This window comes from Ranitomeya variabilis, chromosome 5 (genome assembly GCF_051348905.1).
Source record: "Ranitomeya variabilis isolate aRanVar5 chromosome 5, aRanVar5.hap1, whole genome shotgun sequence".
Lineage (NCBI taxonomy): Eukaryota > Metazoa > Chordata > Amphibia > Anura > Dendrobatidae > Ranitomeya > Ranitomeya variabilis.
The window spans coordinates 260617138-260630262 of record NC_135236.1 but is presented as its reverse complement, the minus strand read 5'-3'; the positions used below and the strand labels follow the sequence as shown (position 1 = coordinate 260630262).

General features: G+C 41.8%; 1 protein-coding gene across 3 annotated transcripts in view; it reads left to right on the top strand.

Annotated features, from left to right (window-relative positions):
• Window positions 1–13125, top strand: part of VPS13C (vacuolar protein sorting 13 homolog C) — a 391739-nt gene that overhangs the window by 281537 nt on the left and 97077 nt on the right. For all 3 annotated transcript variants that reach the window (XM_077264165.1, XM_077264166.1, XM_077264167.1), the window contains 3 exons: window positions 5981–6102; window positions 8777–9074; window positions 9560–9949. In XM_077264165.1, coding sequence (XP_077120280.1) covers window positions 5981–6102; window positions 8777–9074; window positions 9560–9949 — 810 coding nt within the window. The remainder of the gene's footprint in view (window positions 1–5980; window positions 6103–8776; window positions 9075–9559; window positions 9950–13125) is intronic.

The window sequence follows — 13125 nt, the reverse complement described above, 5'->3', positions numbered from 1 at the left end:
CAGGCAGCATGCCTGTGGCGCCAGCCTTCAGGGTCCTGGAAGCGCAGTCTACGGGTTCACAGGGGGCTCTGATGTACGTGCCGGCGCGGCCTGTAGAGACAGAGATGCTGAGCATGTCTCGGACTGCCGCGCCGCCCTCTGCTCTGAGAGATGCTGGTGACAGCTGTGCCAGTGACATCATTGGAGGCATGCTGGGCATGATGGCGGTGCCCTATGCGAACAGACTGTCTCCCTGGCATAGTGCAGACACCGGTAGCCGGAAGACCTAGGCTTTTGTGGGACTCTAAGACACATAGCAGAAACCGGCAGGACAGCTGGATTATACATCCTGTTCGCCCTAAAGTTACCTTCACACTGAACAACTTAACAACGATATCGCTAGCGATCCGTGACGTTGCAGCGTCCTGGATAGCGATATCGTTGTGTTTGACACGCAGCAACGATCAGGATCCTGCTGTGACATCGTTGGTTGGAACTAGAAGGCCAGCACCTTATTTCGTCGCTGGATCACCCACTGACATCGCTGGATCGGTGTGTGTGACACCGATCCAGCGATGTCTTCACTGGTAACCAGGGTAAACATCGGGTTACTAAGCGCAGGGCCGTGCTTAGTAACCCGATATTTACCCTGGTTACCAGTGTAAATGTAAAAAAAAAAAACCACTACATACTCACCTTCTGATGTCTGTCGCGTCCCCCGGCGTTCTGCTTCCCTGCACTGTGTCAGCGCCGGCTGGCCGTAAAGCAGGGCACAGCGGTGACGTCACCGCTCTGCTTTACGGCCGGCGCTTACAGTGCAGAGAAGCAGAATGCCGGGGGACGCGACAGACATCGGAATGTAAGTATGTAGTGTTTGGGTTTTTTTTACATTTACACTGGTAACCAGGGTAAACATCGGGTTACTAAACGCGGCCCTGCGCTTAGTAACCCGATGTTTACCCTGGTTACCCGGGGACTTCGGCATCGTTGGTCGCTGGAGAGCTGTCTGTGTGACAGCTCTCCAGCGACGCTGCAGCGATCGGCATCGTTGTCTAGATCGCTGCAGCGTCGCTAAATGTGACGGTACCTTAAGGGTATGTCTCCACGTTCAGGATTGCATCAGGATTTGGTCAGGATTTTCCATCAGTATTTGTAAGCCAAAACCAGGAGTGGGTGATAAATGCAGAAGTGGTGCATATGCTTCTATTATACTTTTCCTCTGATTGTTCCACTCCTGGTTTTGGCTTACAAATACTGATGGAAAATCCTGACCAAATCCTGATGCAATCCTGAACGTGGAGACATACCCTAACACTCAGGAGACACAGTGACACATAAGCCCGGGTCATGATACAGACCCTGTAAAAAGGCTCAAGTCACCTGTCATACGGATTTGTGTCCCACTTCAACAAAGGACAGAGATAACTGTGAAGACCTTGCTACAAAGCCATAGGCAGTAAGGGACTATAACACAGCGCTAGAAGGAAGGCTTTTAACTCTACCTGATAAAGCTGGACTCTGAACTCGCTTCCAAGCCGGCCGGCCCCTGCCTGTACCTGTGATCTTGTGCCCTGGACTTGTGGCTACCTGCTACCATCAGTTAACCAGGTAAAAGACTGCACAACTGCGTCCTTCGTTCTTTACTGCACCACTCACCATCCTCCATCTATTCATCGGGAGCCCTGGGGATACACTTCACCTGTGGGAAGTTATACCATCTAGCTGCCATAACATCACCCCAGAGGACCCCTTAAAGCAGCGTCAGTCCCCACTGACTGAATACCACAGGTGGCGTCACGAACATTCCTTATTTCCACAACCCCTTTAAAGACCTTTCCTTTAACATGGACGCCCAGGGCCATGGTATCGAGTACCCCACAGCCCTGGTGGGTGTTCCAGCTGACCCAGTCAGAGCAGCAGAGTGTCTCATGACTCCTCTGTGTCCAGAGAGGATGCTTAATATATCCCACAACAGCCTCTGAAAGGTCTAAAAAAAATAAATAAATAAAGCTAGCGCTAAGAAGAACAACAGGGAGCGCGCGCTGTCACTATGCACATCACACAGCTCAGGGACAAGCCCCACCCCTGAAACGAGGGTCACTGATAACGCTTTGTTTCAGTGAGGAGACTGTGAGATTGATCATTGCATTGATGACTCTTCAATTGATTATCCCAGGATGTACTGTGGGCTCTCAAACGAATAGTCATCAGACAGGAAGTAAAAATAAAAATAGACTAAGAGTAAGTTCACACTATCTGTTTTCTTTTCAGCGTTTTTTTTTTTTGTTTATTGCCGTAAAACCTGATCTCTTGGCAGGAAAGAAGCTGCAGAAAAAGCATGTTTGCCTTAGTTTTCCTTGAGTTTTTTTGCTGCGGTTTTGGCTTGCTGGATTTGTCTCTGGTGCATGCTGATAAAGTTTAGTGTTGAAAAAAAAATAGAATCATGTTTTGGCTCAAAAAACACAGCAAAACCTGATACCTTTGCATTGGTGCTTTTTTTCAGTGTTTTCTCATCACCCATTAATTTAAATGGTGAAAAACTCTGAAAGTAGTGACATGCTCCATTGTGGAAAAAAACATGCGAAGCACAAAGTTCTGCTGACAAAAAAAAAAAAGAAAAGCTGTGTGCATGAGATTTCTGAAATTTCATGCAATTTGCTGGTACTGTTAAATGCAGCTGAAAATTTGCATTAAAAAAACTCTGCAAAAATGCCTAGTGTGAACTTAGCCTAACAGTATAGGGAATTTTTAAAGCAAGTACACTAGCGAAAATAAGGGCTTACATAGAATGTAAGTCCTCAAGGACAGGGTCCTCTCCCCTCTGTACCAGTGTGTCACTGTAAACCTGTTTACTGTAAATTATATCTATAACCCTGTATGTATCCCCTTTCTCATGTACAGCACCATGGAATTAATGGTGCTATATAAATAAATAATAATAATAATAATTTGATACACTGCCAATTTTGCAAGTTTTACCACCTACAAAGAATGGAGAAGTCTGTAATTTTAATCTTTGGTATACATCAACTTTGAGAGACAGAATGTAAAAATAAAAAAAAACAGAACATTTGTATGATTTTTACATAATTAATTTGAATTTTATCGCATGAAATAAGTATTTGCTCTCCCATCAACAAGCAAGAATTTTGGCTCTCACGGACCTGTTAGTTTTTCTTTAAGGGTATGTGCACTCGTCAGGATTTCTTCAGGAATTCTTGCGGTTTTTTTTGCGGATTTCCCCTATAAAAACGCTATAATTCTGCATAAAAAACACATACATTATGCATCCTATCATTTAGAATGCATTCCGCATTTTTGTGCACATGTTGCGTTTTTTTCCGCAAAAAAAACGCATTCTGGAAAAAGCAACATGTTCATTATTTTTGTGGGTTTCCCATTAAATTGGAGTGTCAGGAAAAAAACGCAAAAAATCTGCATAAAATCCACACACAAAAAAACGCACAAAAAAAGCGTAAAAAACGCAAAAAAAAACCGCATGCGGATTTCTGGCAGAAATGTTCGGATTTTGTCAGGAAAATTTCTGCAAGAAATCCTGACATGTGCACATACCCTGAGAAGTCCTCCTACTCTGGACTCATTACCTGTATTAATTGCACCTGTTTGAACTCATTACCTGTATAAAAGACGCCTGTCCACACACTCAATCACACTCCAACCTCTCCACCATGGCCAAGACCAAAGAGCTGTCTAAGGACGCCGGGGACAAAATTGTAGACCTGCACAAGGCTGGGTTGAGTTACAGGACAATAGGCAAATAGTTGGTGAGAAGGCATCAACTGTTGGCACTATTAGAAAATGGAAGAAACACAATCTCAATCTTCCTCAGTCTGGGGCTACATGCAAGATCTCGTGGGGTAAGGATAATTCTGTGAAAGGTTAGTAATCTCGCCAGAACTGGTCATGGTCAATGAACTGAAGAGAGCTGGGACCACAGTCTCAAACATTACCGTTGATAACACACTACACCATCACTAATTAAAATCCTGCAGGGCATGCAAGGTCCCCCTGCTCACGCCAGCCCATGTCCAAGCCTGTTTGAAGTTCACCAGTGACCATCTGGATGATCCAGAGGGAGCCATGGGAGAAGGTCATCTGGTCAGATGAGACCAAAATAGAACTTTTTGCTATCCACTCCACTCGCCATGTTTGGAGGAAGAAGGATGGGTACTCCAACAACACCGTCCCAACCGTGAAGCATGGCGAGGGGGGAAGCATCATACTTTTGGGGTGCTTTAATGAAACAGGGACAGGACGACTGCACAGTATTGAAGGGAGGATGGATGGGGTCATGTAGATTTTGGCCAACAACCTTCCCTCAGTAAGAGCATTGAAGATGGGTTGTGGCTGGATCTTCCAGCATGACAATGACTCAAAACGCACAGCCAGGGCAACTAAGGAGTTGCTCCGTAAGAAGCATTTCAATGTGGCCAAGCCAGTCTCCAGACCTGAACCCAATTAAAAAAAGTCTTTGGAGGGAGCTGAAACTCAATGTTGCTCAAAGACAGCCCTGAAACCTTAAATTGCTGGAGAAGATCTGTATGGTTGAGTGGGCCAAAATCCCTGCTGCAGTGTGTGCAAACTTGGTCAAGAACTACAGGAAACGTCTCTAATTGTAAACAAAGGTTTCTGGACCAAATATTAAGTTTTTTCTATTGTATCAAATACTTACTGCATGCAATAAAATGCAATTTAATCATGTGACAATCATACAATGTGATTTTCTGTTTTTTTAATTTTTAGATTCTGTCTCTCACAGTTGAAGTGTATTTGCAATAAAAATTACAGACCTCTCCATTCTTTGTAGGTGGGAAAACTTGCAAAATCAGCAGTATATCAAATACTTATTTTCCACACTGTATATTAGAAAATAGCTTAGATTATGGCATCAAATAGGTGTATATCACAAGCAATCAAATGTTTGCAGATTCAAGCTCTCTAAAAGAACTGCAAAAATAGTTTCTAAAAATATTAAAGAAATATATAACAGCTGGGGAATCACTCCATTTTTTCTTCCGTTAAAAAAAAAAAAATTATTACCTCAATTGTAAAAGTCTGATCTATCAAGATCAAAAATTTAATTAACCTGTACTGTAAAAACTGCAAAAATCAAATCACCAGAATTGCAGTTTTTTTTTTGTCACCACAATTACGCCAAAACATCATATCTAACCCATAATAGTATCAATAAATATTAGCTTGCCACACTGACCGATCTGTAAAAATGGCGACACTAACCACATTTTTTAATGACTATTTTCTGACCAGTACAGAAGTTTGGTATTGCCATAATTGTGTTGTCCTATGAAATTGTATTACCTGGTAATTTTTTCTATAAAATTAATGGCGTTAATTCAGAACACAAAAAAATAATTCTAAAATTGTATATTTCTTCTTCGCCTCATTGGGGGACACAGACCGTGGGTGTATGCTGCTGCCACTAGGAGGCTGACACTAATTTAATATAAAGAAGGTTAGCTCCTCCTCTGCAGTATACACCCTCATGCTGGCTCCTAGAGAACCAGTAAGTGCTTAGTGTCCATCTTAGTGTACTCTGCTTGCATTGTTCCCTGTTTCCAGCACATTGTATGGTAAAATTAATAGTATTTTTTTTAAAAAAAATCCTCGTACAGCTATGTCGATTGAGTTATTAAAATTGTTATGGCTCTTGGAACAAAAGAAGGAAAAACCAAAAGTGCAAAACATGGAAAATCTCCAGGCTGGGAAGAGGTGATAAGATAATAGCAGAAGGAAGAAGCGGAAGTTTTTCTACCCAGTACCTCTTTAGCTACCCTTGTAAATTCTACCTTCTCCTCTCCCTCTGCTTCTTTGCAGAGACATAAAGCATAAAAGTAATGTGCGCATTACTTTATTTACAGCACATCGCAAGAAGTATTTCTACAGAAGACTGATTTAAACAAAGCCACTCCTTATTTGGCCTTCTTGTTTTGATCATTACAGTTTAGCTTTCTCTTTACAGATCAAGAACCATTTCTCGGTTCCATTTATTGTCTATAAATTTGTGGCGAATGCCAAGTTGCTCGAGTCTATTGGAGTTTGTAAACCAGATGAAGAGTTCCATGTTCCTCTGCATTCTTACAGGTATAGTTTAGATTAAGTATATTTCCTAAAAGTAGCAATGGAGTGGGCACCCCATCTGTATATTGATGGAGTGCTAGCCAAAGTACATGTAACCACTGATACAAGACTATATTATCTTCAGATTTGTAAACCTGAACTTGGCATGCAAAAAATGCACCAGTTTTATGGAATAGTATATGTTCTAAAACATATACGTTAAAGCAGCTGTTCACTATTGGACAACCCATTATTAATAGCACCGCTGTGCTGCATAAAATGAAAATATGGCTATGTTCAGATTTTTCCTGCGTTTTTTTGTTCTGCAGCAAAATCTGCTCTCTTGGCTGTAAAGAAGCTGCTTACAAAAAGCAGTTTTGCTGTGTGTCTGCTGCGTATTTGCTGCATTTTTATTGTCTCTTGTGCATCCTGATAAAGTTTAGAGCCCTAAAAGAAAACGGAAGCAGCATCCTTAGGTTTTTGCACCAAAAACGCAGCGAAACTTGATGCCTCCATTTTTTGCTGCGTTTTTACACTAATTTCTTTCTGTGGGTGAAAAAAATGCTGCAAAAATACTGAAAGAAGTGACTTGCTGCAGTTTTCCAATTCAGCCATGGGAAAAAAAACTCATAGCATTTACTGGTACTGCAAAACATAGCTTAAAATTTGCATGTAAAAAAGTAGCAAAAATGCAACATGTGAACATAGCCTGAGACTGTATACTTACCTTTTGGACCACCCCTGTTCCTTTGATGTCCAGATGTGAAAAAAGCACTGTAATCCTATCCAGAGGTAGGGTGCTCAAACAGGATAGTACCCCATTTTGCACAAAGAGGAGAACTTGGCACTCTATATAACATTTTGTGAAATATAATCAACCCTTTAATTGGTAAGCACTAATGATGAGCAAGTGTGCTCAGATAAGGTGTTATCCGAGCACGGTTGTGCCTAATAAATGGTCATCAGCGTGCTCAAAAAAAAGCTCGCGTCCCCGCGCCTGTATGTCTCACAGCTGTTCGACAGCCTCAACATACGCAGGGATTACGGTTTGTTAGGTTATCCCTGCATGCGGCTGTCAAACAGCTGTCGGCGACTCATTAATTTTTTTTCGAGCACACCGAAAATATTTGATTAACTTCTTATCTGAGCACTCTTGCTCATCACTAGTAAGCAGTCCTAAGACAATGTAACATTTCTGTCAATTTATATCACCTTCCTCAGACATTACGTTGCAGAGAGTACTGGGTGTGCTAGAGAGACGAGCAAAGCACAGTGGTGTGTCAGGTTTGGTGAAATGTTCCTTTCTCCGAATGTCTCTTCTGCTGTATTTTACCCTTCTTTAGGCCACTGAGTACTCTATGCAAATATGTCACTGTTCTGATATGGAGCTATTAATAAGGGATTGGGCAGCAGTGGGAAAAGTGTGTTCACTACGTTCAGATATGATACGCTTTTTCAGTCCTCCAACCATAGGGTCAAGATCCCGCTTGTGTGATTATCAGCGATAAGAGAAAACAAAAGGTGTACGGCACGTCCTCTTCTTAAAATATCCAAGACTTTATTTAGAAATTTATATATTAAAAAAAAAGCAAAAAAAGATCCCACATGAGGAGACAAACTGACACATTTCTAGCATATTACACTCCCTTTGTTATGGTTACACGCCCTTGGAGATTTTAACCTTTCGACGTGCTGAACAACCTTAACAGTTGCAAGTCGCAAGTTGTTAATAAAAAATATTTAATCTAGACATGTAACATAGTCTATTTGGAGTTGATGACTCAGACTGCGCCTTTTATTTGTAATTTATTCACCAGAGAAATTTAGAGTGGTTGTTTCATCTAGAAAACCGCTGTCCAAACGCCCTATTAAAGCACATGGTCATTATAGAGGTGGGTTTGAGGACTGTCCTTACTTAATGTCCTGGTGAACTTGAACTTGTATCACATGCATGAGTGGGTGCTTTGCTGTATGTAAAATATAATGGCTCCATGTTGTAACACAGCTTCAGCCATGCAACTTCTGAGCCAAAAAGTAGTCCTAGACCACTTTGGTGTCTTGACCAGGTTTGGCTGGTGACATGTCTAGTGATAAGGACATAATATCACATATAGCGTTTAGTATGTGGTTTGACCACAACATGACAGCAAGTTTTTTGGGAACAATTTTCCAAAAATAAGGCCGGTTTCACACCAGCATTTCGAGGAGCTGCGGAGGGCTGCTGACTTCCTCCGTGAAGCCCCGCCCTTGGCCGCACCTCCGCTGCTAGCTCCACCTACTTCTGCATGCAGCCTGCGTACCTATCTTTAACATTAGGTACACAGGTCGTGCGGCTGTATGCGGATGCTTCCGCATGCGTCGTTTTGACGATGCGGCGACCAGCGTAGGACGTAGCTGGTAGCAAATTTTTTTTCCCAGCATCGTCAAAACGACGCATGCGGAAGCATCCGCATACAGCCGCACGACCTGTGTACCTAATGTAAAAGATAGGTATGCAGGCCGCATGCAGAAGTAGGCGGATTCAGGGAGGAAGTCCGCAGCTCCTCAAAATGCTATTGTGAAACTAGCCTAAGTAAACCACAGGTAATAAAAAAATAACTCACTGATCTAAAAATATGTAATTGACTCCTGCTCAAGTCTTTCATGCTTTGATTATCATTTTCTGTTTGTTTTTTGGGGGATTTAATTATATTCCAAGGTGCCAACTGTTCTTGAAGCCAGCGGGTGTCCTTGCTGGGCAGTTTAGCGAGTCTACAACCTACATTATGTGGAAGGAAATGCTGCACAGGAGCAGTGAGGTTCAGTGCACACTTCAGTGTCCATCCACAGAGACCAACTTTCTGCCTCTAATAGTGAATTGCACTGCAGTACCTGACGAAATCAACTTTATCACCAGCCATGGAGAAAAGGACTGGGATCCAGCTTACATTATTCATCTTTACCCTTCATTGACCATTAGGAACCTTCTACCCTATGCACTGCGATACCTGCTTGAGGTAACATTCTCATAATTACTTAATGCCATGTGGTAACAGCAAGTACAGAGGTACGACGTTCCACAATACCAAGTTAATTTATGCTAAACACCTACTGTATCACTTCTGTTTTTAAATAGCCACAAAATATATCGGTACCCAATAGTCACATATACTGTAAAATATATTGAATGTATTCAATTAATTGGACCTGATTGGTATTGGATTATTAAGTGGGTATAAAAGATATAAACCACCTTTTTAAGGATTGGGAATCGTAAAGAGAGAGCCCAAAAAAGCATGAAAAAAAAACATTTAAACACATACAATGGTACTATTCACTATTTCTATACAATAATGCAATAATGAACCATGGGTAAGAGTTCTCCATAGTGACAGTTCGTTCTTTCTCTGCTGTAATAAGATTGTCTTACTCTGCAATCTTACTCTGTCCTGGTCTTAAAATATTTTAAATCTTTTAATTCATCTAGTTTTACACTTTTCAGGGGACAGCAGAAACCCGCTTGTTGCCAGAAGGAAGCTCTTGTGATGTCCTGAATTCTCGCATCAGTGGTGAAATCATGGAGCTTACCCTAGTGAAATATCAGGGCAGAAACTGGAGTGGCCACTTCAGGGTCCATGATGGTCTTCCTGAATTTTTCCCTATATGTTTCACGGCTGACACTTCTGAAGTTATGTCGGTAGATCTATCTGTGCACGTTAAACGCATTGGAAACCGCATGGTGCTCTCTGTTTTTAGCCCATATTGGATTATTAACAAGACATCGCGCATCTTGCAGTACCGTGCAGAAGAAATTCATGTCAAACACCCATCAGACTACAGAGATGTGATACTTTTCTCTTTCAAGAAGAAGAACATCTTCAGCAAAAACAAGGTACTATAATTTACTTCTTTTTACATTCAATGGTGTTCACTTTAAAATAAAAATTACTTTTTAGATGTGTTCTTATTGTGTTTTATCGTGGGTATAAAAAGTTCACACACCCATGTAAAAATGCCAGGTTATACCAAGAAGGTGTCGTTCAAAAGTACAACTAGTCCCGCAAAAAATAAGCCTTCGCATGACCATATTGACCAAAAAATAAAAATGTAATGGTTCTGGGAAGGAGGGGAATGAAAAACGAAAACGCAAAGCCGAAAAAAGCTCAAGGGGTTAAGGGGTTACCTGTGCCACTTACTGGGCTGCTTATTGTAGTTTTGAAAAAAATCACTGTTTTGTCTGCAGATGATTATCAGTAGAGGATTAGTAAACCTGCTGTCATTATTCTTTCATATTTATGAGCTCTGTATAACCTCGCCTCTAACATTGCGTGACAGCTTTCTGCCTATGCACTGTATACGCAAAATGATATCTACCATTGATGTGGGCAGGGTTTCACAGCTCCACATTCAGAACTGCTAGATCTGCAGCAGATAAAACAATGATTTTATCTAAACTACATCAAGCAACCCGGTATCTGGTAAATCTCTGAAATCTGGGTCTCTGCCCAAACATGCTACTCTGAAATGAGATAGTAAATACTGTAGTGCAGCGGTGTCCACACCGTGCAGTAATAAGGCAGTGACCCAGGAAAGTTCAAAGCAAATGTATTTAATGTCCAAAAACTCACACAAAACAAAAAGCACACGGTATCCTCCGGATCGCAGCCGAGGTGTCAAAACAAACCGTAACAGAGACCTGTTGCCGTGGGCGACTGCACCACCGTGTCACGCTGAGGGGTGCCAGGCATTCGCTTCTCTTGACTCTTTGTTACCTCGCTCAAGCCGGCTGTTGCAATGCCACCTGCTCCGCTGCTTGCAAAACAAGCATTGACACATCCAACCCTTTGCTGCATGGTTTTTAAATGTAATCTGTGGCAATGGACCACTTGTAAGACCCGGAATGGAGGATGCGAACTGCCCCACTACCATCCTGTAGTTTGCTCTAAAAGTAAAAGCCCATGCCGGGTTTTCTTAAATCTGCCTTGGACAAATAGCTTGCCCAAAACCAAACTTATTTTTATTTTGCACTGCAATCACAGCTATGCCTGTGACTGCAATGCACTCCAGCGGTCTTAATACGCATCTATGCGCATCCTGCGGGACACATAGCAACCCTCGCATGTAGGGTAACACCTGTCACTGCCTCACAATACCTAGACATAGATTCCCTTTAAGAGGTTTGCTTGACTGACTAATTTTAATAGCTGAGCCAGCCCTTTCTCTGTCAGAACCAATGAACACCACTCACAAAAAGTTAGTGATATTTGGCTATCGGGTGTAAATTCAGGATGAACCTAAAATGTACTAACCTTTTCATGTGAATTAACTTTTGAATGCACATGTCCAACTGTTCAGTGTTTCAGCACTTTTTGATCAACTTGCTATTCTGTAGCAAGGAGCTTGATTCATGAATTGCCCAACTAATTTCGTGATTCAATTAGAATGGGTATTAAACAGTCCTCATCATCATGCTGGTCACATTTTGACATTGAGACCAAGACAACAACTGATAGCATTATCTCACCATTGTGAGGCTTGAAGCAGGATGTTCTCAGACAGAAGTGGCCACTGAGCTGAGTGTCACAGTGTCATCAGCAGTTTGCAACAGAGCTGCAAAGAGACTGACCACATCGTCCACTGATGACCGCTTCATTGTGAACAATGTCATTAGGAATAGGATGATGAATGCCACACAACTCCAGGAACATTTACGGAAGGTGAGAGGCATCCAAGTGTCACTTCAGAACATTCAAAACGGTTTACATCAGTGTGGTCTGCGTGCTAGACTACCTGCAAGGGTACCTGACTACACCACCAGGCACAAGCGTTATCGTCTTGCATGGGCCAGGGAGCATCTATGTTGGACGAGGTACCAGTGGGCTTCAGTGCTGTTCACTGATGAAAATCAATTCACGCTGAGCAGAAATGATAGCCGCTAACAAAGTTGGAGATGTCTAGGAGAGCATTAGGCATCAGCCACTTTGGTCACCAGACAAGCTTTTGGTAGTGATAGTGTGGGCATGTGTGTCTAGTCAATACAGAACTGCCCTACAGTGACAAGCCCCTATTACTTGAATAACCTCATTGATCCAGTTACTGTGCCTCTGTATGAACAACACAGGCCTAATTTCATCATGTTGGACGACAATGCTCCAGTTCTTCGAAGTCACATCATTTTGAACGGCTGCTGGAGACTGCGGTACTTCAAATGGAGTAGCCTGCACTTTCTCCAGACCTGAATCCAATAGCAAATCAATGGTATCAACTGAGTTGCGTAGTAGATTTTCATAACTCTATACCTCAGAACCTCACTGACCTGAGGGTCAACCTTCTACAAGAGTGGGATGTCATACCTCAGCAGATAACTTGTGTTGTGTACAGCATGAAATGTAGTTGTCAAGCTGTAATTGATGCTCAAGGCCACATAAGTTATTGAGACATTTACATTTTTTGTTGGGGTAAACCCACCACTGTAGTTGGCTATTGTTTCAATAAATTGTTTGAGATGGGGAAATCACCATTGCATGCTTCTACATAAATTCCCTAAATTCCCTACTTTCATGATAAAATATCACTGTAGCATGAACTTTTTTTTTGTTTTCCATGAATTTCACCCAAAAGCCAAATATCCCTAACTGTTTGTGAGTAGTGTATATCCTTAGATCGGGCAGGCTTTTAGTAGACGACATTAGCTAGTCAGCCAGTCTTTCACTCTCCGTACTGATGACAACCTGATACTGTAAGCTATATGCCATGTTGAACACTTTTTTAGTAATTGTTTCCTTACTTATAAAGAAAATTTTTCACAGATTTTAGCATGTTAAACTGGTCAAATCATGGAATAGTGACTGTAGAGTTGCGTAAAGTGTAACTTTTATTTTTCAATTTCTCATCACCGTTGCAGAGATATCGGCGTGTAAAGTTTTGGTTATAATTTATTTTAAGTTAAACTGGGTGTTACCAGAGACTTGTCTCTGGGGGACATGTACCTCTTCACCTGCATGAGGTTGACTAATCATAAGAAGGTAGGGTCATGCAGGGTAAAAAAGAATACACCCATCTCCTCTC